Source organism: Mobula birostris, chromosome 6 (genome assembly GCF_030028105.1).
Source record: "Mobula birostris isolate sMobBir1 chromosome 6, sMobBir1.hap1, whole genome shotgun sequence".
NCBI classification, from domain to species: Eukaryota; Metazoa; Chordata; class Chondrichthyes; order Myliobatiformes; family Myliobatidae; genus Mobula; species Mobula birostris.
In genome coordinates, this window is record NC_092375.1 from 151,494,331 (window position 1) to 151,518,500 (window position 24,170).

General features: G+C 39.5%; 1 protein-coding gene across 1 annotated transcript in view; it reads left to right on the forward strand.

Moving 5' to 3' along the window:
* The first annotated feature begins 11,057 nt into the window (after positions 1-11,057).
* LOC140199479 (serine/threonine-protein kinase 17B-like) overlaps positions 11,058-24,170 on the forward strand; it is a 29,521-nt gene continuing 16,408 nt past the window's right edge. Inside the window, exons 1-3 of the mRNA XM_072261641.1 lie at positions 11,058-11,648; positions 15,447-15,659; positions 19,752-19,896. Of these exons, the coding sequence (XP_072117742.1) occupies positions 11,518-11,648; positions 15,447-15,659; positions 19,752-19,896 (489 nt within the window). The 5' untranslated portion in view covers positions 11,058-11,517. The remainder of the gene's footprint in view (positions 11,649-15,446; positions 15,660-19,751; positions 19,897-24,170) is intronic.

A 24,170-nucleotide genomic window follows, 5' to 3' on the forward strand; every position in this document is an offset into this window, starting at 1 on the left:
ATGCTGTCTCATTTAAGATTAATTGAAAATAAAAATTCCTAGAAACACCAATGAATGGAAGGTTGTCTTTACTTCAAGCTAGAATCGTTACATTAAGTATCAGTTTCTAGCTACATTCTTATCAATTTATATTATGATTATCCACTGATAATTTTTATCCAAACACAAACTTATAGAATCTGCTTTCATTCATTTACCCTGATAGTTTTTATAATGCAGGACGATACGGTAGGTGGGTGAGGTTCCAGAAGACAAGAGGATGACTGGTGTACTTTTCTCAAAGGGCTAAAAGGACAAGACAGGGAACCCTCAGACTAGTGAAGTTAACATCAGTGGTTAGAAATTCTGAAAGACTTTTGGAAAGGTAAGAATTGATAAGAGATGGTCAGCATAGATTTGTGTGCAAGAATTGTTTCATGAATTTGATTGTTTTATTGAAGAAAAGACCAAGTAGATTGCCAACTGCAAGGAAGTAGATGTTCCATCCATGGACTTTAGCAAGACCTTTGATGAGACCACTCTGATTGGTTAGATCACATTGGATCAATGATGACCTCTTCAATTGTATGCACAATTAGCTTGGTGCTTGGAGGCATAGCATGGTAGTAGAATATTATTTTTCCGGTTGGAGCCTTGTGACCAGTGGTATGCATCTGGGTCTATGCTGGATCCTTTCCCATCCAAACTATTAATATGAAATGACAATCTATGTGGCAATGATTGGTCATTTGCAAATGACATCAAAATTGATAGTATATTGGACAGTGAGGAAGGCTGTCCAAGGTTACAATGGATCAACTTGAAAAAAGTGCAATGAAATGACAGGTGAAATTTAACTCTCACTTATGCAAGTGTGCAAGTAGCAGGATATGCAGTGAATGGCAGCGTCCTGGACAGTGTAGTAAAATAGAGGCCTAGGGGTACAAGGGTATAGTTCCCTGAACGTGGTAACACAATTAGACAGGATGGTAAAGAAGTCATATGGCCTACTTGTTTTCATTGATCAGAGCATTGAGTATAATAGTCACTATGCCCTTAAGGGGTCCTTTACCTTAAGGTCCCTAATCAAATCTGGGTCATTACATAACACCCAATCCAGACTTGCTGTTCTCCTAGTAGTGGGTCAAACCACAAACTGCTCTAAAAGGCCATATCATAGGATTCTACAAATTTCCTCTCTTGCGAACCTGCACCAACCTGAGTTTCCTAATCTAGTTACATATTAAAATCCCCAATGATTATCGCAACATTGCCCTTTTTAAATGACTTTTCTATCTCCTGTTGTAATTTGCAGCCCACATCCTGGATAATGTTTGGACCATGGAGTGCATATTATCAGATGTTCAGTAACATAGATTGATAATAGGTACTTTAAACCATAAGATATAGGAACAGAATTAGGTTATTTGGCCTATCAAGTCTGTTCTGCCATTTCATCATGGCCAATCCAATTTTCCTCTCAGACCCAATCTCCTGCCTTCTCCCTATATCCCTTCATGCCCTGGCAAATCAAGAATCTATCAATCTCTGCCTTAAATATACATAAAAAAAACATTGACTCCACGGCTGCTTGTGGCAAAGAATGCCACAGATTCATCACTCTCTGGCTGAGGAAATTTCTCCTCATCTCTGTTCTAAAAGGACGCCTCTCTATTCTGAGGCTATGTCTTCTGGTCTTAGACTCTCCCACCATAGGAAATATCCTCTCCACATCCACTTTCTCCATTCGATAGGTTTCAACAAGATCACCCTTCATTCTTCTGAGTTCCAGTGAATGCAGGCCCAGAGTCATCAAATGTTCTCCTTATTGCAAGCCTAGAATCATTTTCATGAACCTCCTTTGAACCCACTCCAGTTTCAGCACAATCTTCCTAAGAGAAGGGGCCCAAAACTGCTCACAATACTCCAAGTGAGGCCTCATTGGTGCTTTACAAAGTCTCAACGTTACATCCTTACTTTTATAGTCTAGTTCTCTTGAAATGAATGGTAACATCACATTTGCTTTCGTCACCACAGACTCAATTTGCAAATTAATCTTTAGGGAATCTTGAACAAGGACAGTCAAATTTATATTAAAATGTAATATAAATATAATAAATGTAATATTAATATAATAAAAGGCACAGCATAACAGAAAGGTTACGATATGATTAGAATGGACATAGAGATTATGTGGGAGAGTCTAAGACCCGAGGGCCTTAGGATACAAGGACTTCCCTTTAGAACAGGAGTTCCCAATTTGAGGTTCACGGACCCCTTGCTCAATGGCATTGGTCCATGGCATAAAAAAGGTTGGGAATTCTTGCTTTAGAATAAATATGAGGAATTTCTTTAGCCAGAGGGTGGTAAATCTTTGGAATTTATTGCCATAGCTGACTGTAGAGGCCGAGTCATTGGTATATTTTAAGTGGAGGCTGATAGGTTCTTGATTAGAAAGGGCATCAAATGTTTGGAGGAGAAGCAGGAAAACAGGGTTGAGGGAGATAATAAATCAGCCATGATGGAATGGGGGAGCAGACTTAATGCGCTGTATGGCTGTTGCCTACGCAACATTAGTTGGGTCACAGCTTGAATATTGTGTACAGTATTGGTTACTGATCACAGGAAAGAATGGTTTGATATTTGGGTTGGAGCAGAGAGGGAAATTGAACTGATCTGTATAAAGTTGAAAGGTCTCAGCAGAGTAAAAAGGAAGAACCTATTTCCTTCAGCAGAAAGATCAGAAATGAGAGGGCATACAGTATTGTGCATGTAACCCTCAGGTTCGCCCAGCTCATGTTCGTCTAGGGGAATCAGCCTTCGGCCCCGCCAAACTGGGTAATCACATTTGTGTGGATGGTGTGTAATGTACCCCCAGTTACAAACCCACAATGCAAAATATCAGACTGTACACCATATGCAGTTAAATGATAGACTTTATGAATCTTAATCTGAACATAGGGTAAGTAACGAAAATAACAAAACAAAAGAAAGGGCCCAAGTCAAAGTCAAAGTCCCAGTTCGAGTTCACTCAGTGGACATCCTTCCACCACTGATCTCCTCCGAACGTCACCGACCTTCGGACCCTCAGATCCCAGTCCACTCTGTCCGGTGTTCTACCAGCTTTCTCCACACGCATCGTCCCTCTTCATCTCTCCTTGACAAAAAAGACCGTGAAAACAACAATCCAGATACACAAGAGAAAACAACAATCTCTGATTGGCTAATAGTCCTGTTATCTCCAGCAATAACCCAAACATTGGTGCTACAGAGAGACTGTTACCTCAGCAATGAACATTACAAAGAAGCGAGTACATGCAAAATGTCTTAGGTATATATGTATTTATAAACTAGGGTGCCTAAGGCTTTGAAATCATACTGTAATAATTATGTATTGCACTGTGCTTCTGCCACAAAAAAAATTTAATGGCATATATGAGTGATGATAAACCTGATTCTGATATGGGCCTATCTATTGTGGACTGAGAATGGGAATGGGGTAGGGAGAGGGGAATCATGGTTGGGAAAATAGTAAGGGAGAGGGGAGGGAGCAGAAAGCACCAGAGACATTCTGTTTGAATCAATAAACCAACTGTTTGGAGTCAGATGACCTTGTCTGGTGTCTCAGGGCTGGGTGTGTCTGCACCCATGCCAAGCCCTCACCCCAGCACCCATCCTCTGCCACCTGTCTCACATCTCTCATGTGGGACTCACCCTCGCCATTCCCAACATCTTTTGTTCCCACCAGATTTACAAACTCGATCTCTGCTCCACGTTGTCAAATGCAGTACTGTGTAAAAGTCTTAGGCACCCTAGCTAAATAGATGTGCCTAAGACTTTTTGCACTGCACTGTACAACAAATTTATCAGCGGCATTTTCCCCCTATTCAGAAGTGACTGGAATCCACTACTTGAAGGGGTGATAGAGGCTGACGCCTTCTTTAAATTTAAAAAAAAAGTACTTGCGTGTTTATTTTGAATTGAGTAAAAGAGCTAGTTATGATAAATCTTAATAAAGTATTGTTTTGGTCACATTTGGAGTATAGTACCCAGTTCTGGACCCATCTTACAAAAGAAATGAGTAAGATCTGTCAAAGTTATTCCAAGGCAAAGGACTTCAGTTACAAAGATGGACCAGAGAAACTGGGGTTGTTCTCCTTAGAAAAGAGGTAGTTGGGAGGGCACCTGACAAGTATTTATTTAAAGCTATGATCGATGAAAACAGAGTTATAGAAAGAATAAATAGAGAGAAACCTGCTGTTAGTGGAAGGGATAGAAATCAAAGGACATAGAATGGAGTCAATTAGCAGAAGAACCACAGTGAAATGAGGAAAAAAAAGTGTTTTGATTCTGTTATTAGGAATACACTTCCAGTTTAAGAAGGGAGGAAGCGGGTGAGTTGAGAGGGATGTGTAACAGATTGTGGCGTTCAAAAGGAACTGGACATACTTGAAGAGAAAAAAATGCAAAGTTACAAGGGGAGAAGAGGGAAGTGAAACTAGATGGTTTGCTCTTGCATACAGCTGGCACAGACCTGATGGGCTAAGTAGCTTCCTTCCACATTGTAACTCTTCTGTGATTCAGTGGAGTATAAATTCTATAATCACAAAATGTACCAAAGTTCCATTTCAGTCAAAACACATCACCTCAGGAATGAGTCATAAATTCTCAGCTCAATGAAAATCATGCTGTTATTGCACAGAAAGCATGCCAGTAAGTATGGGTTTCATTTTTATTCAGATGTTTCCAGTAAATCTGAAAAAGATGCATATTTGATAAAAACTGTAGATAAAAATTAAAATAAGAACTAAAGTTAAATTTGGTAGATGAGAAAATTGCCAATATTTAAGAGATTTTCCCAGAACAAATATTCAAACTATTTTTAAACCTTTAACACTTCAATGACTTACTATTCCTGAATCTTTATGCTTAACTTTAGATGTTAAAATAAGTTGCATCTTCAGAGCATAATGCTGGGCAGAGTTGAAATGAAAATGCATAATGCCGATTAGCAGTGGAAAGGAATTTTTTCACAACTGGTAGGTATGGGATGATGAATTCACTCACATGAAAATAATAAAAAAACTGCAGGCTCAGTTACTCAGCTGTTTGGGAAAAATGCTGCATTGTATTGGGCACTGTAAGGTAAAAAGTTTGATTGGTGAGACATAACAGACAATATAGAGAACTTCCAATTCCTGTCTTGTTTTTACTTGGTCTCTTTTAGTATAACCCAGAAATACAAATCCCTGAAAGCACAAGTATTGAAACAAACTTTCTTCAGAATTTCCCCAGAAAGTGTCAGTCATTAGTGATTTTAAGTGGATGGCTTTAGCTCAGTAATTCCCAGCGGGGGTGGTTACATGTCCTAAGGGGGCATTAGGGGAAATAGAAGTCAACTGGGGGTATTCAAGGTTCCTGGGGGGTGGTAAGCGGTTCCCTAACTTGAGGCATGAGACCTATTTCTTTGTAATATTGGTTGAGAGGAACGGAGTCGTTGACACTAAGGTTTTCTCTTTTCGTTTTTTTTACGATGTTACAAAACAGCCCATGTCTTTTTTTTAGTTTAGATGATTAATTATGTTTAGAATAGTTTTTTTTTGGTGGGGGTTATAATTTTTCTTTCCTTTTTCATGGTTTTTTAAAGATATTTTTCTTTGTTTTATATTGTTCATTTGTATCCTATATGATTGGGAGTTTTATCATTTAAGTGTTAATTGGCTTTATAATCACTTATGCTAATTATAACATTGTATTCCCAATAACTTTGTACCATGGTTTATTTTTATGAAACTAATAAAAAGATTGAAAAAAAAGAGGCATGAGACCTGACTGGCCATTAGTAGAACAAGCACTTTCAAAAAAAAGGATGAAGCACTGGAACATAGGAAGAACCATACTCTGCAGGCAGTGAGCACTCATCTTCACAATGCATCTGAAACTCAACAATCTCATCTGACCTTACCAACCAAACAGATATTATTGGGGATGCATAAATTAGCAGGCAGGGTGTCCAACAGTTCTACCTTCACTCATAGCACGGAACAAATTCATGCAAGTTAACAGTTGGTAGGTCAAGTACACCCTCTCAACTTTCTCTACAGATCTACGGAAAACAGGTCATGCAATGATACGGCACTGGCCAGAACCAAACAGTGAAATAGAGCCAATCAGTGAACCTGCTGACCCTCTGGATTCCTCATGTGGTGTTAAAAGAGATTCTCTTTTGTAAAAAGATAAAAAACAAATACAAATAGGGAATCAATCTACAATGAGCTCAAAATGTATATTAAGGCTAAAAGTATTCTGATTAGGAACATGATTTCTTATGCAACAGATGGAGCAGCATATATGCCAGGTCACCATGCTGGTTTAGTGGCATTTATGAAAAAAGAAATTTCAAGTCTGTTCGCAATCCATTGTGTAATTCATCATCAATATCTACCAGCCAGAAACCTCAGCCAGTGACTTTTTTTCAAGCATGACTCTTGTAATAGCTGCTATCAACAAAATTAAAGCTTATCCATTAATAGCGGAATATTTTGCCAGTTATGCAAGATAATGATGAAGAGCTTGTATGCTTGCTTCTTCACACTAAAGTGCGTTGGCTGTCAAAAGGCTGCTGTTTAAAATGTTCCTTTTGACACTGTGTTTCAATTTTTGCTCAAAGTCAACAAGAGCTTGGGAAACAGGATTGAACTTCTACATGGAGATCGGCATTTCTAGCTAATCTGTATGTCAAAACAAACATTCTAAATATGAAACTGCAGGGTGAGAATTTCAATTTAATCCAAGCAAAAAGTAGTGTCCACTTTATTTAGAAAATTGGAAGTATGTAAGCAAAACATTGGGAAAAGTATGTTTTCACAGTTTCCCTGCATGGAAAGTTTGACACTCTCTTTCACAGACGGTGATTTCCAAGAGTACTGCTAACACCTGCAGTCAATGAAGAAGGATTTTCAGAATCTAGAAATTCCGGACTGGGTAACTAACCCATTTCTTTGCAAGATGTAAGAAAAGGAAGAGAGCTTGCAAGAAAAAATGATCAAAATTCAGAATGATAAAGAAACAATAATGTTGGCTTTTGTAGAATGTGGCTACACTGTCATACGAAGTTTCCTGGTCTTTGAAGAAGAGCCAAACTGCTCATCATTGCATGTCCATCCTCCTGGCCTGAAAGAGGCTTCAGTGCAAGTGAACCACATACTCACAAAAAACAGAAACCGCTTGGCGATTGTTACGCGTGGGGCCTTAAGGTTTTTGCTGTCACAACTTGAATCATATATTTCAACTCATGCTAAAAACCATAAAGCTCAAGGATCACGTCGATATCGAAGCTGCTGTACATGCACAGGTACTGTGTAAGCTAAGTTTAAAAACAAATAAAAATTTAAAGCAGAATAATTTTTATCATGTTACCGTAATGTGGATATGTTTTTATACTATGGGGATGCAGAAACAATATTGTGCCTAACACTTGGGTGGAGCTTAGGAGGTCAATGGTGCTTAACAGTCACTCCTTTGCTTGCATCTTCAGAAGCAGCTCTATTTCTATCTTTAATTTCTCTTTTTTCCTTCTCAGGGTTCTTTTGAAGACCCTGACCTGGAGTTACACACTGACTTCATTTCTTTGCTGAAATGGGACCCGCTCTCGGGGCCTCACAACTGGCCGTTTTCGATACACCAAGGACGCGGCCTGGAAGACTAATGCGCCTTCATGGCTCTGGAGGCAGGTGGATTCAAGGTTGGTGCTGGCATCGCCTGATGCATCATGGGAGATGGAAGATCAAAAGCAGCGAGCTGGCTGCTGGCCGTGTGCCCAGAGACCCAAGTTCTTTGTGCACAAAGCTTGGAAAAAGTGACGCAACAGACTTTTAACATGATAAGTCGCGAGTTCTTTTGTTATGTCTCCCCTCTCGCTGTGAAATAGGGACACTCCTTTGTCCCTTATTAGGGAGAGAGAGAGAGCCTGTGGTATGTCGAATACCGGGTGATCGAGTAGTCTTTGGGGTATTGCAAGTCTGTGTCTTTATAGATGCTTTGCTGCATGCTTGAGTGCTTGGTGAGGGTGTCGATGCTTCTTTGCTGGTGGGGGAGGGGGGTCATTGTTTTGCTGCTGCTTGTGTGTGGGAGGGGGAGCTGGGGGGTGCTCTGGGTTTCTAACATTTAACTGTCATTCATTCTTTGGGGAACTCCTCTGTTTTTGTGGATGTTTGCTAAGAAGAAGAATTTCAGGATTTATATTGTATACATTTCTCTGACATTAAATGTACCTATTGAAACCTAGTGGCAAGTATGAAGGTGCTTTAGTCAGGTGTTGACAAGTATGAAAGTGCTTTGGGGGAGGGCATTGGGCTAAAAAGGTTGGGAAATATGTACTGTTTTAGCTGCTTCAGGCATCTAGGTATATGAATTAACTGCATTACAATTAAGCTTTCTGTCTAGTAGCATATTATTTTGGGGAGAGGTGGTATACTATGTATGGAAGAAAATCTATATTTTAAGTACTATGTTTTGAAATTTCAAGGTGTTGAATTTCTGTACAAAGGGTCATTTGTAAATACATATTAAGGAGAATTAAATATCAAAGTGTTCATCTTAGCAAGAGATGCCATACTTGATTACCTGTAGTTGTAATTCAAATACCACACAACCTGGATAATCACATAACCAGGAAGCATATGTATAAAAGGGATCTTATAGAAGCATATCATATTTTGAAATAGACAAGATAGAGGCAGGAAAGTTGTTTCCACTGGTAGATGAGAGTAGAGCTAACAAGTAAAGCCTCAAGAGTTGGGTGGGGGGGGGTGTTAGATTTAGGATAGAGATGAGGAGAAAGGATTTTCCTGAAGAGCAGTGAATCTGTGGAATTTCCACCTCTAAAGTTAGTAGAGGCTACCTCATAAAATATATTTGAAACACAGATAGATTTTTGCAAAGCAGGGGAATTAAAGGTTATGGGGAAAGACAGAGAGGTCGAGCTGAGTCCACAGCCCAATCAGCTATGATCTTATTGAATAGCAGAGCAGGCACATGAAATTGTACATAATGGTGCATGAAGTAAAACATTTGGTCAGAAGATTGAGAATCAATGGTCTGCTCAACAGATTGATTATCAAACAAGAAACCTGGATACTTGCACTAACAATCCTTGGTACACTTTCACGTCCCACCATGACAGTTGTGCAATTTAATTTCAATTAATAATCTGTAATATTTTCAAAACCTAGACTATTTTGTAATAAAGCCCACGTGATTCACTTGAATTTACTTTGTGCTGCTACGTACAATGTAAGAAGCCAGAGCAGGTGTAGAATGAAGAATTAAGATGAACAACTAAAAGAGAGGGAGTTAGATGGAGTGTTAAAACTAGCAACAAAAGCTCAGAACTCAATTGAGATGTTCTACAAAGTGATCACTCAATCTATGTTTTTCCTCCAATATACAAGAGACTACATTGTCAGCACTGCATGCAATGCTATATATTGGTTTCAGTACAAGCAAACTTGCTTTTCATGAATATACACTCAGTGGCTACTTTATTAGATACTTCCTGTACTTCATAAAATTCTAACTGATTGTATGTTCATGGTCTTCTGCTGCTATCGTCCATCCACTTCAAGGTTTGAAATGATCTTCTGCACACCATTGTTGTAAGCGTGATTATTTGTTATTTGAGTTACTGTCACTTTCTTGTCAGCTTGAACCAGCCTGTTCATTCTCCTCTGACCTCTCCCATTAACACAACATTTTCACCCACAGAACTGCTGCTCACTAATTTTTTGTTTATCACACCAATCTCTGTAAACTCTCAAGACTGTTGTGTCATGAAAATCCAAGCAGTTTCTGAGATATACTAATAGTATTATCTGGCACCAACATTCATTCCATGATCAAAGTCACGTAGATCACATTTCTTCCCACATTCTAATGTTCAATCTGAATAACAACTAAACCACTTGACCACATCTGCTTGCTTTTATGCATTGAAATAATTGGCTGATTAGCTATTTGCATTAACAAGCAGGTGTACAGGTGTATCTAATAAAGAGGCCACTGAGTGTACAGCACCTGGTTTTGGTCAAAAGGAAACGGTTGAATCCCTTGCAACTGCATATGCAAGTTACTATGACTAGAAGACCACCATAATATTTTTAAGGATACACTAGGCCCTTTTAACACTGCTCTTCGCTTTACAAGATTATTACAGAGAATAGTGGTGATTCAAAACTATTGTTCTCAACTATAAACCAACTGTTGAACCCTGTGCCAACCTATTGAAATTTTCAGTCAAGCATCTGCCAGAAAGTAAAGAATTCACATTTTTTTAAAAAAATCAACAAAATTACTCCCATTAGGGAGAGTATAGCTACAGATACTGGGGACCTCTACAGCCAACCTCTTAAAAAGACAGCAACCACGTCAAAATTTACAAGTATTTCTGATTCAGAACTTGGTAAGATTGTAACAAAGAGTAAAAGCCAACTTGCTGTCTCGACCCTGTTCTTACCACATTTTTAAAGGACTTTTTAAAATAGTGTTTTCAATTCTTTTAGGGCCATTAACATAACTCTTGAAACTTAAGTTTCTTTAGATGCCTTCAGAACTGCAGTCAAACCCCTACTTCAAAAATAATCTTGATAGTAAAGTACCAGCTAACTACAGGCTTATAGTATATGAAATCTTCCTTTCCTGGGCAAAATTCTTGAATAAGTCACTTTCAGCCAACTCAACAACTTTCTGAATGAGAACAATATTCGCAAAAAGTTTTTGTCTGGTTTCAGAGCAAACCACAGCACAGAGATGGCCTTTACCAAAATTGTCAGTGCCTTAGGCTCATCACCGATGCCAATTTAGTCTCAGTTCTAATTCTTCTAGATCGAAGTGCTGTCTTCAAATTAGGACACAGGTTTACTATCACTGGAATATGTCTCTGGACAGTCAACGCTGACAGTGTCGCCCGAATCTGAGCCTGCATACTGCAGCAATTTCCACGCCCAAGATTTTAATTTTGAATTTGAAATTTTCTCAGTAGCACTCAGATCTTTCCTTCGGCAGCTCATGGCATCGAACACGTGTTAAGGGCCCACACTCTTCCCTCCCGACGAGCGGGACAAAACTTTCGGCAGCGGGCAGCGAGGCTGTTCTGGCGAAGGGGCTGCGACAGCGCCCAACCTGCTGAGTGTTTCTGGCATTTTACGCGTGTTTTGAATTTTGGACGGCTGGACTGACTGGCACCTGGCCAGCGCAGGCAGGGTGGGGGAAAACCGTTGGATTGAGAGTAGGGGAAGTGGCGGCTGGTGCGCCTGCGCGCAGGGTTGCCCCCGTCCGGTAGGAGCTCGAGCGCTGATGGCCCGTGAGAAGCGGTTCGGAGAGCACCGGCTCTTCCGTGCGTGTTGAGGAGGGTCGTTTCGAAGCTTTGACAGGCGGTGGCTGCTGGCAACTTCTCTCTCCCCCCCCCCCCCACACACACACACAGATACATCGGACTTTGAAGTTCGAGCCCGGGTTAGGGAAAAGTTAGAGCGGCCAAAAATGTGTGAGAATCGGTGTAAGAGGGTAGTGGACGGGGGTAAGCGGCCCGTCCAGTTCGATCACATCCGGACCGCTTTCGCCACCGCCTCCTTCTACGACAACTACCTGGTGACACAGAAAGAGCTGGGCAGGTAAGTGATATTACTTTGTAGGGACAAGTGTCACGAAATAAACTAGCTGTTTTGGCGAATCTTGTCGTCTGTGGCCATCGCTGCGAGCCTGTACTTTTCGGGGGCTTTATCGATGAAATTATTTGGTGGTGAATGCTTGGCTCGCCTGCTGGCAAAGACAGGGCTTGGTCGTCTCGGTGTGAGTCGTGAATTATGTAGGTAAGTGGGCAGTCATTTACTGCCTTTCACATTAACGCGCCCCTGAGAAGTCTTTCTGGTGAGGATCATGCAAGATCTGGCACTGCATTTAAGACCCCTGGTGTCATTCTCTATTGATTTAGCCTGTTGCTAGTCTTTGGGTGTTCGGCTGTATGCCGGGAAAGTTTAGTTCTTCATATTAACTATTCGGGGACTTTGGAGTGTGAGGTAACTAAGTTTTCTGATTCATCAGCACTAGGAGGTAAGGTTGCCTGTGGGGAGTAAACATTGGCATGCAGTGATCTGGATGTGTTGGCAGTTGATGTGCAGATTGCTTGAAGGTGTTGGAAAGATGGTTGATTTGTTGGCCTTAATTGGTTGAAGTACAAGAATGTTGAAGTTAAGCTGCACTTGCTTTTTATTTGAAACAATAAAATTTGACTAGTTGAAGAAAACTTACTCATCTGTTTTCTCTGGACCCATCACTTTTGGGACTTTTATAAACTAATGAACCTTCGATTTTTTAGGACTTAGTACCACATTCTTGAACCTTTTAGTTGCTCTCTACAGTGACTTCCACTATGAAGGATAGTAGTATATATTCTTTAATCAAAGTTTTGACTTTTTCCTTGTTTCTTGTTATTGACTATTTCTGAGGGATCATGTTCACTTTTTTTTTAGTTCCCTCCCCTTTTTGGAGTTCTTGCAGTTACTTATTCTTCATTGTTTATTACAACTTTTTTTTTAGTTTTTTTGATTCACAAGGTACTTTTAGCTTTTGCATCTACAGCTATTTAATATAATGTTGCAGGCCTTTCAATCTACCAGTCTTAGTTGGCTGGGTCACTTACAATGCCAGTTGGCTGTATTATAATTTGGTAACATTCTTTCACTGTTCCAGAATAATCCTGGAATACTTCATCTATTCACTTGTTATATCTAGAATTGATTGCTCCACTGCAAGTCATTTGGCCACATGACTGTAGATAATATTCAAAACTTTGCTGCTCACACTTGCCCCAAGTCCCATTTATCACAATCTCTCCTTCCATATCTCTCATGTCCGAATAACCAAGATAGCTGCACTTCTGTTACTCAATTATTCCACTGTCACTAGTTGTGGATTTCCCCTCCTGAACCATATTGTTACTTTTAGTTACTCTGGTAAACTTATCTGCTTATTTGAGTCGATATCCTGTTTTGTAAAATATTCCGTGAAGTGATATGGGATATTTCACAATTTGAAAGTTGGTATCACACTTCTAGTCACCTCTTGTTTGCAGCAAAATTAGATGGAGAGTGATTGATTCAGAAGTTCAGCTTCACGTCAAGAACAGATTTTAAATGATTACCTTATTTGATGATCTAAACATTTTGCAATAGCATAAAAATAAGTTGAAAGATGTACCCGTCTCATTTATGATCTTGCACTTTATTATTTACGTGCTCTGTACTTTTTCAGTTTTTTAATCTTTTATGTTTTTCTTTATTCCAGCACAATGCCCTGTGTGATGATTTGATCTGTATAAGCAGTGTCCAGGACAAGCTTTACACCGCATCTTGGTGCATGTGACAATAATAAACAAATACCAATAAAGTTGGGCAAGAGAAATTTAAAGCTTTACTGTCTGAGAAAGATTTTTGGATATTTTAGTTGCTTTTAAATATTGACCACTCCCACTTTAATTTTGGTAAAATTTCATATTGAGTAGATTAACCAAATGGGATAGTGCTGGAAAATAAATATGATTATATATTAACTCATTTTTATTATTCCGCCATTCTTAATGTAGCTTAACTTATTTTGTAGCAAGTTTTATTTTAAACCTTCAGTTCTTGATGTTAAATATCTGAGTTTTAAAATTCCAAACTCTGTAAAAGTAGATTTCCCACTTGTTAAGAGATGAAGAGAAGTCATTTACATTGGTTCAAAATGAGGAAGCAGAACTGGAAATGTTAATTATAGACATATATGACAAAAGACATTTCTTACCCTTTTAAGAGAGCTTTGAAATAAACACCTTCATCTAACATTGACTTCTCAAACTTCTGCTAATGCCCCACCTCCCCCTCATACCCCATCTGTTATTTATTTATTATTTATATACACACATTCTTTTTCTCTCTCTCCTTTTTCTCCCTCTGTCCCTCTGACTATACCCCTTGTCCATCCTCTGGGCTTCCCCCCTCCCCCTTTCTTTCTTCCTAGGCCTCCTGTCCCATGATCCTCTCATATCCCTTTTGCCAATCAACTGTCCAGCTCTTGGCTCCATCCCTCCCCCTCCTGTCTTCTCCTGTCATTTTGGATCTTCCCTCCCCCTCCCACTTTCAAATCTCTTACTAGTGCTTCTTTCGGTTAGTCCTGACGAAGGGTCTTGGCTCGAAACATCGACTGTACCTCTTCCTAGAGATGCTGCCTGGCCTGTTGCGTTCACCAGCAATTTTTGTGTGTGTAGCTTGAAATTCCAGCACCTGCAGATTTCCTCGTGTTTACCTTCATCTAATGATGTGATTGAGATAGAGTTTCTTTGCCAATCCTCTTTCTATCAGTTTAATAGAGTTTTCCAAACATTGAACTTCCTTTGTGATGTACTTGAATTTATATAATCTTGCATCTGTCCCACAACATGAAGGAATAAGAATCTTTGTGTTATGACTCTGTCACAATGTATAGACATGTGAATTTATAAGTCAAATGGCTTGTAGAAGAGGCTGTTCCTGTTGGTCCTGGCTTTAATGCTGCAGTACTGTTTGCCAGATGGAAGCAGCTGAAACAGTTTATGGTTGTGGTGACTGGTGTCCCTGATGATCTTCCATGCCTTCTTTAGTGAGGGAAATTCACATCCACAGAAGCACTGGACTGTCCATACCCCCTTCTGTAGTGCCCAGCGATCAAGGTTCGTGCAGTTCCCATATGAGGCAGTGATACAGCCAGTCAGGATGCTCTCAATGGTGCCCCTGTAGAAGGTCTTGAGGATTTGGAGACTCATGCCAAACTTATTCAATTGCCTGAGGTGGAAGAGATGCTGTTGTGTTTTTTTTTCCCACACAGCCGGTGTGTACAGTCCAGGTGAAATTGTGGGTGATGTATATACCGAGGAACTTGAAACTACTCGCCCTCTCAACTGCAGTCCCTTTGATGTTGATAGGGGCGAGCCTGTCACCATTCTTCCTGTAATCCACGATCAGCTCTTTTGTTTTCTGGACAGTGAGGGAGAGGTTGTTTTCTTGGCACTGCTGTGTCTGGGTGTAGGCTGTCTCGTCACCGCTAGAAATAAGGCTGGTCAATGTTGTGCCATCTGCAAATTTGATCAGATGGGAGCTGTGTGTGGCAGCACAGTCATGGGTGCAAAGGGAGTAGAGGAGGGGACATAGGACAAAACCTGGAGGGCACCTGTTTTGAGGGTCAGTGGGACAGAGGTGAGGGGCTCATCCTTACCACCTGTTGACGATTTTTTAAAAGAGATTTGCTTCTAATCCAATGATTTCACTTCAGTTTAAAGCAAACTTCTTTCTCAGAGTTGGGTATGATAAATAAAGCTTAAAAATGCAAAATAACAACTTGGTGTTTAAGAACAATTGCATATTTACCTATTCAATTGTGACCCTTTGTTTTTGCAGAGGCAAATTTGCTGTAGTGAGAAAATGTGTAGAGAAAGCAACTGGGAAAGAATATGCAGCTAAATTTGTAAAGAAGAGGCGTCGTGGCCTGGATTGTAGATCTGATATCATTCATGAAATTGCTGTACTTGAAATGGCCAAGTCAAATCCACATGTTGTAGACCTCTATGAGGTATATGAAACGAATAATGATATCATCCTCGTATTAGAATAGTAAGTATTCTACTTGTCTTTTGCTAACACACAAGTATAAAAGTTAATAAAACTATACACATCACGATTAGATTTGCTAAATTAACAGTGTTCATGTAAAACAACCCACTTTAAACCTGTTTCAGAATTTGGAATGGGGAATTTAATACAATGTGTTAGGGAACTGAGAGAAACACAGGTCAGTGGTAAAGAGAAAGGTTGAGTGGCTTTTATTGATAGTTATTTTGAGCCTGCTCATATGGCACCCTAGGCCTGAGTCGATGTAGTAGTAGTGCTCATATGGACAATATGCTGAATGGAAATCAAAAAGGCTTAAAGATGCTTGAATGTATAAATTTTTAAAAAATCTTGAGTAAGCTAAAAGACCCCTTGTGCTTTGTGCTACTAAAATAATTGAGCTCTAATATTAAAATTTTTTCTAAATTCACCATTTTGCTTCATAGTCATTCTTAATTTTTTCATTTTTCTCCATTGAATTTAATTTTCCCTGCTTGTGTTGGCTGCTTGTTAAGGTGTAATATCATGACTTTTGTATAGTGTGGAATGGACTGGGCAGCAAAATTAAGGTGTGTGAAAATAATGTGACGGTGGCAAAATGGATTCAACATTTTGTGGGGAAAATAAGGAGTTGATAGATAGCTATAGAGAAGAAGTTACAACTAAGCTGCAGGAGGCAGGTAGCTGGGTGACTTATCAAGAGAGGGAAAGGGAATTTGCAAGACAGTGCAGGGTCCACCTGTTCCACAATAAGAAATATATCACTTTGGATACTGTTGGTGTGGATGACCTATCAGGGGAAAGCCGCAGTGACCGGTTCTCTGACATTGAGTCTGACTCTGTGGTTCAGAAGGGAAAGGATAAGAAGAAGAGAGCAGTGGTGACAGGGGATTCAATAGTTAGAGGATCAGACAGGAGATTCCATGGACATGAAAGAAACTCCTGGATGGTATGTTGCCTCCTAGGTGCTAGAGTCAGGGGCATCTCAGATCAGGTCCGCAGCATTCGTAGGAGGGTGATGAGTAGCCAGTAATTTGGCACACATTGGTACCAAAGGCATAGGTAGGAAAAAGGATGAGGTCCTACAGAGAGAATATAGGGAACTAGTTAGGAAGTGTGTCTTATTTTAATGCAAGAACTATCAGGAACAAAGGGGATGAACTTAGAGCATGGATCAGTATGTGGAACTACAAAGTTGTGTTCACTAGAGGCTTGGCTGTCACAAGGGCAGAAATGGCTGCTGGATGTTCCAGGGTTTAGATGGTTCATAAGGAAAAAGAAGACAGGTAAAAGAGGTGGGAGCAGTTGGCATGACTGCAGAAAGGGACAAAGTTGTGGAGGGATTATCTGCTGAGTCAGTGTGGATGAAGTCAGAAATGGGAAAGGAGCAAGAATTCTTGGAATTATGCTATTTATCCCCCAGTAGCAACAGACACTGAGGAGCAGATCAGGAGGCAGACTTTGGAAAGGTGTAAAACTAACAGTTGTTTTATATGGGTGACTTCAACTTCCCTCATGTTGATTGGTACCTCCTTAGTGCAAAAGGTTTAGAAGGAGCAGAATTTGTTAGGTGTGTCCAGGAAGGATTCCTGACACAATATATGGACAGACCGACTAAAGGAGAGGCCACGGTGGGTATAGTACTAGCCAATGAATTTGGTTGGGTGACAGATCTGATAGTGGGTGATCATTTTGGACAGATTGACCACAACTCCCTGATTGTAGCATAGCCTTGGACAGGAGTTCCTTAATGAATACTTTGCTTCAGTATTTACTGATGAAAGGGAACCTGCCTAGTGTGAGTCAGCATGGAACAGCCTCATATGCTAAAACATCTTGAAGATAAGAAAACAAATGTGCTGGAACTTTTGAAAAATATTAGCATGGATAAGTCCCTGATGCCAGATGGGACAAACCCCAAGTTACTACAGGAAGTGAGGGAAGCGATTGTTGTGCTTATGATGATGATTTTTGCAAATTCACTTGCCACAGAAATAGTACCATAAGATTGGAGGGTGGCAAATGTTATTCTTTTGTTTAAGAAAGAGAGTAGGGAAATAGAGACCAGTGAGTCTAACTTTAATGGTTGGCAAACTGTTGGAGAGGATACTTAGATTTAGGGTTTATGATACTTGAAAAAGCATAGTCTGATTGGGGATAGTCAGTTTGGCATTGTGAGCAGCAGGTTGTGCCTCATGAGCCTGATTAAATTCTTCAAGGACGTGATAAAACAAGTTGAAGATAGAGTAGTGGATGTGGTGTATATGGATTTTAGTAAGGCATTTGATAAGTTGCCTCATTCAGATAATCAGGAGGCATGGGATCCAATGAAACTTGGTTATATAGTTTCCATGGAGGCATGGGATCCAATGAAACTTGGTTATATAGTTTCCATGGAGGTATGGGATCCAATGAAACTTGGTCATATGGTTTCAAAATTCGCTTTCCCACATAAGCCAGAGGAGCGTATTCTGCCTGGAGGTCAGTCACCAGTGGTGTTCTGCAGTGATCTGTATGGAAGTAGGAGGGTGGGTTAGTATCGTTGCAGATGACACGAAGGTTAATGGTGTTGTGGATAGTGTAGATGTTTTTTATAGGTTACGAGACATTGATAAGATGCAGAGCTGGGCTGAGAAGTCACTGATGGAGTTTGATATGAAAAAGTGTGAAGTGATACACTTTGAAAGATCAAACTTGAAGGCAGAATATAGGTTGATGACAGCATTCTTAGCAGTGTGGAGGGATCTTGGGGTCCACATTCATAGATCCATCAGAATTGCTGCACAAGTTGATAGAATGGATAAGAACGCATATGATGTTTGGCATTCATTAGTCAGGAGATTGAGTTCAAGAGCTACAAGTTAATGTTGCTGCTCTATGTAACTATGGGTAGACCACACTTAGAGTATTGTGTTTACTTCTGGTCACTTCATTATACGAAGGATTTAGAAGCTTTAGAGACAGTGTAGAGGAGATTTTCCAGGAAGCTGCCTGGATTAGGGGATATGTCTAATGCGGAAAGGTTGAGTGAGTTAGGGCTTTTCTCTTTAGAATGTGAGAGGATGATTTTTTTTTTAGAAATGTAGAAGATGATAAGTGGCATAGATCGAGTGGACAGTCAGTGCCTTTTTCCCAGAGCGGCAGTGGTTAATATGAGAGAGCATACTTTTAAGGTAATCAGAGGAAAGTCAGAGGTAGATTTTTTAAAAACTCAGACTGGTAAGTGCATGGAATGCACTGCCAGGGGTGGTGGTAGAGGCAGATATATTAGAAACATTTGAGAGACTCTTGGATAGGCACATGGGTGAAAGAAAAATGGAGGGCTATGTGAGAAGGAAGGGTTAGATTGATCTTGGAGTAGGTTTAATGGTTGACACAACATTATGGGCCAAAGAGCCTGTACTGTGCTATATTTTATGTAAAAGTACTAGTGAATGGTTGGTTACTTTTCAGACCGGATGCAAGTAGGCCAAAATTTCCCCCGGTTTTAATGACACTGAGATGGGTAGATGAAGGCATCTCAAAATTAGCAGACAACGTGACGCTTGAATATTAATACAGGGTCAAACTTCAAGAGGACATGCATTTTTACAAAGGTTAAGAGAAGCTGATGATAAAGCAATGAATTCTGAAATACTGGATCTTAGAAGCATTGGGGAAAAGCAACGTGTACGAAGTTGTTCTGTTTTAAACTGTGCAGAAGCAATGAGGGGTTACATGCACAACTCCAGGTAAATGGCCGAAGGACATTTATCAAAGCTATTTTAATCACACAAATGAATGCACTTAGTATAATTTCTAAATGTTGTGCTAACTTTTTAAATCACATGTAATATTTGCTAGAAATCTATACGCTTCTTGGTGCCGTACTTAATGAATGACAATAAGACCTTGTGAAGGTGATGAAATTATGTTAAAAGATTGACAAAGTTGGTGTTGCTGACCTTTCACTATAAAAGGTTAAGGAGAAGCTTAAAAATAAATTGAATTGTTTTGTTGTTATAAGTAAACCATATCCATTGAGATGATCCTCAGTGACCAGAATTGTCTTGATTTGCCAAAAAAAAATTACATTGTTATAATTCTCTCTTCCAGTGCTGCTGGAGGGGAAATCTTTAATCTTTGTGCAGCTGACCGAGATGAAGCTCCTACAGAAAAGGAAGTAATTAAGCTTCTTCAACAGATTCTTGAAGGAGTAGCTTTTCTACACCAGAACAACATCGTACATCTAGACTTAAAGGTAGGATGTAATATTTTTTGATGCAAGGTCTCATTCTGGAAAATGTGCTTTGATTAAAGCATTGGCAATCAATTTCCTAGTGAAAGCATTTTCAAAAGATGTTTAATACCTCAAGACCTTTGAAGATGTACAAGTATTGTTGTGTATTTTGTTTCCATTATACTTATGCTTGTCAGAAGGATCTGTCTTAAAATATTCACTATCAATAAGTGGGGACTTTTTGATATTTTGCTATTGTTATGTTTACATTTGCTTTTGTTTTAGTGGTTTTTCATAAAGGTTAGTTGTGCAGAGAAGGATGATAGCGTAGGAGGAATACCAGTAAAATTCCTAAAAAAAAAATTGGCATCCAGTTGTTTAGATATCCTGAATGCGTGGCATCTGGTTCTCTTGTTAGTCTGAATTAGAGCAGGAAGTCTAGGTGGAAGCAGGTTGTATGGTCAGAGCTGCAGATTCAGACTGTGAGTCAGGTGTGTGGCTGTTAGAGCTGGAGTTAGAATCCAGAACTCCAGGGATCAGAAGCATGGTTAGAATTGCACCCAGAGCCGGGGTCTGGAATGCTTGTCCATTTTGTGCTCCCTTTAAACATATGTAGGTCAACCACCTCAAATCTGGCAATCAGTAATCTGGTTCCACCACTGGTTTGGACATAATTTCCGCCAGCCTAATTTCAAATTTCCTTTGTTCCCGCGCCAACCCGTCACCACTGTTTTGGTGGCGCCATTAGCAGAATCAGCTGTTGGTAAGGTCCTTAAAATCAGCAAGTCGTTCCTCTGTGTTACTCTGCGTTTATTTTTATCCTGTGCTTATCTAGCCTCAGTAATGTCTTCATTGAATAAAGGAAGTGCTTCTTATAGTGTAAAATGCAAACTCCATTTGTTATCTGTACAAGATAAGGTAGAAGTTCTGGAAAAACTCAATAGTTGTGTATCTGTGAAAAGCATATGCGACTTGTATAACATTGACTCTTCCACAGTTTATGATATAAAGAAACAGAGAAAAGTTACCCCTGTTCTTTGCTGACAGTGAACCAAAAATATAGATGTGCAGATGGAAAACAATGGAAGATGGAAGATGTTCACAACTAGATAAAGTTCTCATAAAGTGGTTTAAACTCTGCATTAGTGAACTTGCTGAACTGTCAGGAGACATGGTTAAAGAACAAGTGAAATTATTTCATGAAGACTTAGGACTAGGTTGTGATTATGATTACAGTGAAGGGTGACCTCAGCATTTCAAGCAGCAAGATAGCATAAAATTTCGTGCAGTGTGTGGTGAAAAACGGTCAGCAAAGAAGCAGCTGCTGAGTTTTTGTGGATGAGTTTGCTAAGTTAGTTTCTGATGAAAATATAAGTGCCAAGCAGGCTACAATGTGGACGAAACCACTTTGTTTTGGTGTTGTACTCCAAAACAAACACTGACCTCAGAGGATGCGGAATTACCAACCGGTTATAAAGCATCAAAAGATCATGTTATTGTGTTGCGTTGCTCTAATGCTGCAGAAACCCACAGGTGTAAATTATTAGTCTTCAGCAAAAGTTTACGTCCCAGAGCTTTCAAAGATATGAAGCAGTTTCCAGTAATTTACTGTGCCAGCAAAAAAGGATGGATTGCAACTGATATTACATAGAAGTAGTTTGTACATTACTTTGTTCTGGAAGCAAGAGCTCACTGCAACTCTGTTAGTCTGGACAACAATGGTTAAGATAATGCTGATTTTAGATAACTGCTTTGCGCATCCAAAAACAGAACTCTTAGTAAAGAATATTGTTTATGGTATCTACCTGCTGCCTAACTGTGCGTCATTAATTCAGCCCCTGGAAAATGACATATTATGGTCTTTGAAGACTAAATACCACTCCATTTATGAAACGACTACTGAGCAAAGTTGACTCTAGCAGACCGGTAGAGGAATTTGTGAAAGAATTGCTTTCACTTGTTGTGTCATTTTTTTTTTATTATCCAAGGGTGAGGCGATCATCAAGTGGGTTAGAGGTTTTTATTTAATCCTAACCTAACCACCTGTGACTTGGCAAAATCACTAATCTGGCACTACACAGGTCCCAATTATTTTGGATTTGTGATGGTCAACCTGTATTACCGTGCAACATACGTTCAGTGGTCACTTTATTAGGTATCTAATAAAATGGCCATTGAGTGTATGCTCGTGGTTTTCTTCTGCAGTAGCCCATTCACTTCAAAGTTCGACATGTACATTTGGAAATACTTTTCTGCACGCCACTGTTGTAACGTGTGATTATTTGAGCTAACTGTCACCTTCCTGTCAGCTTGAACCAGTCTGGCTGTCATTCTCCTCTGACCACTCTCATTAACAAGATGTTTTTGCTCACAGTGCTGTTGCTCACTGGATGATTTTTGTTTGTCGCGCCGTTCCCTGTAAACTCTAGAGACTGGTGTGTGTGAAAGTCCCAGATCAGCAGTTTCTGGTATATTGAAGACACCCCAAACGGCACAGATAATCATTCCAAGGGCGAAGTCACATTTCTTTCCCATTCTGATGTTTGATCTGGAACAACAGCTGAACCTCTTGACCATGCATGGTCTTGTGCATTGAGTTGCTGCCACATGATTCGCTGATTAGCTATTTGCATTAATGAGCAGATGTACCAAATAAAATGGCCACTGAGTGTGTGTGTGTGTATATATATATAAAGTTAAAAGTGGATTTGGGTATTAGTAGGCATGATATCCAAATAGTCCATAAAATCTGTTGATCTGGCAACTGCGAAGCTCTGAGGATGCCGGGTTCTTACAGTAAGTAAGTAATATAAAATGTCTGAAGATCAAGAGGATTTTGTATTGAGGCATTAATAAATTCTATTTATTTAGGTAAAAACTGGTTATTTAGGCAAGGTTACCTAATTAACAAAGAATGTTAAATTCTTTTTTGCCCTATTATTTTGGCATCGTGGGTTAAATGTATTCCTTGTTGAGGTAATTATTGGATTGCATTTGCAAGTGTAATAATTGTAAATCTAAATGCGTAACTGGTAAACCTGATCAGAATCATTCATGTAACTTAGAGATATGTCATTGTGCACTGTTGCTGATGAAATATAAGTAACTGTTGGGTATGGGTAACTTGGACCTCTAAAATAGATTACTCTGACATATACTGCTAAAATGTTTAATTATGTATTTCTAACCTGGATTTTGAAATTCTTTACCAAGCCATTTAAACAAGGCTATTGCTCAGTTATGACTTTGTATAATTGAGAATATTTCACAATTTTTCAATACAATGTATATATTAGGATATCAACATATTTTCAGGCAATGTCCAGGTGTGCAAGGAATATCAGTCCTTGTGAATCTTCTTGCTGGATATTTTTGTTCTCCACTCTTGGGGTGATAACTATTCTTTGCATCTGTATTCAAAACTGTTTTAAATGTGTTTGCAACAGTGATCTTTTATCAAAAATGCTATAATGCAAGAACATGAGATCCTGTGGTAGTTTACTGAAGATTCTTACTTGAACAATGGATTGTAAGGAAAGAAAATTTGAAGGACCCGTGTATAAAAACTTGAATGGAATTTCTTTTAAGTACTCTGTGGGCTGGATGGCAGTTTGCCATTGAAACATAACAATTGAAGTGGATGCTAGTTTCATGAACTTGCTACTAGATGTCCAGAAAGTAGCTTCTTTTGTCTTGCTTGTTTTGATTTATATGCTTGGGCCTAGCATTTCAGCTAAGGATAATTGGATGATTTCACAAGCCTCAAGTTATGATACCTCTGAATGTGAAGTAAGAAGCTTTATGGTGGTGATGTGACCTTTTAATGCAATGTTATTTAGCTCTTCTATCTATCATTAAATAGGAATCAAATTTACTATCACTGACTTGCTTGTTGTGAGATTTTACTGGGAATCTTACAAATGTGTACAAGAATATAGGTGGTGGGGTGGAGATATGTCTTTATCAAAGGAGGTGTAAGATAGCTCCCACCTTTCGCTAGCTTGCAGGTCACACTTGGGCAAGGTGTAGTACTTGCTTAGCCCCCTGATCAGGGTCATATGAAGCTTTGTGAGCAGCTGGTACATATGACAAGTCCTGGTTATGCGACAACTGATACCAGGGAGAAAATCTCTGGGGAGTATTGGTAATGGCTGGGATCACCCTTCTAGTAAAGACACTGCCCAGAAGAAGGCAATGGCAAACTACTTATGTAGAAAGATATGCCAGGAACTAACATGATCATGGAGACCATGATCGTCCACATCATGTGGTACAGCACATAAAAAAAGCAAGTT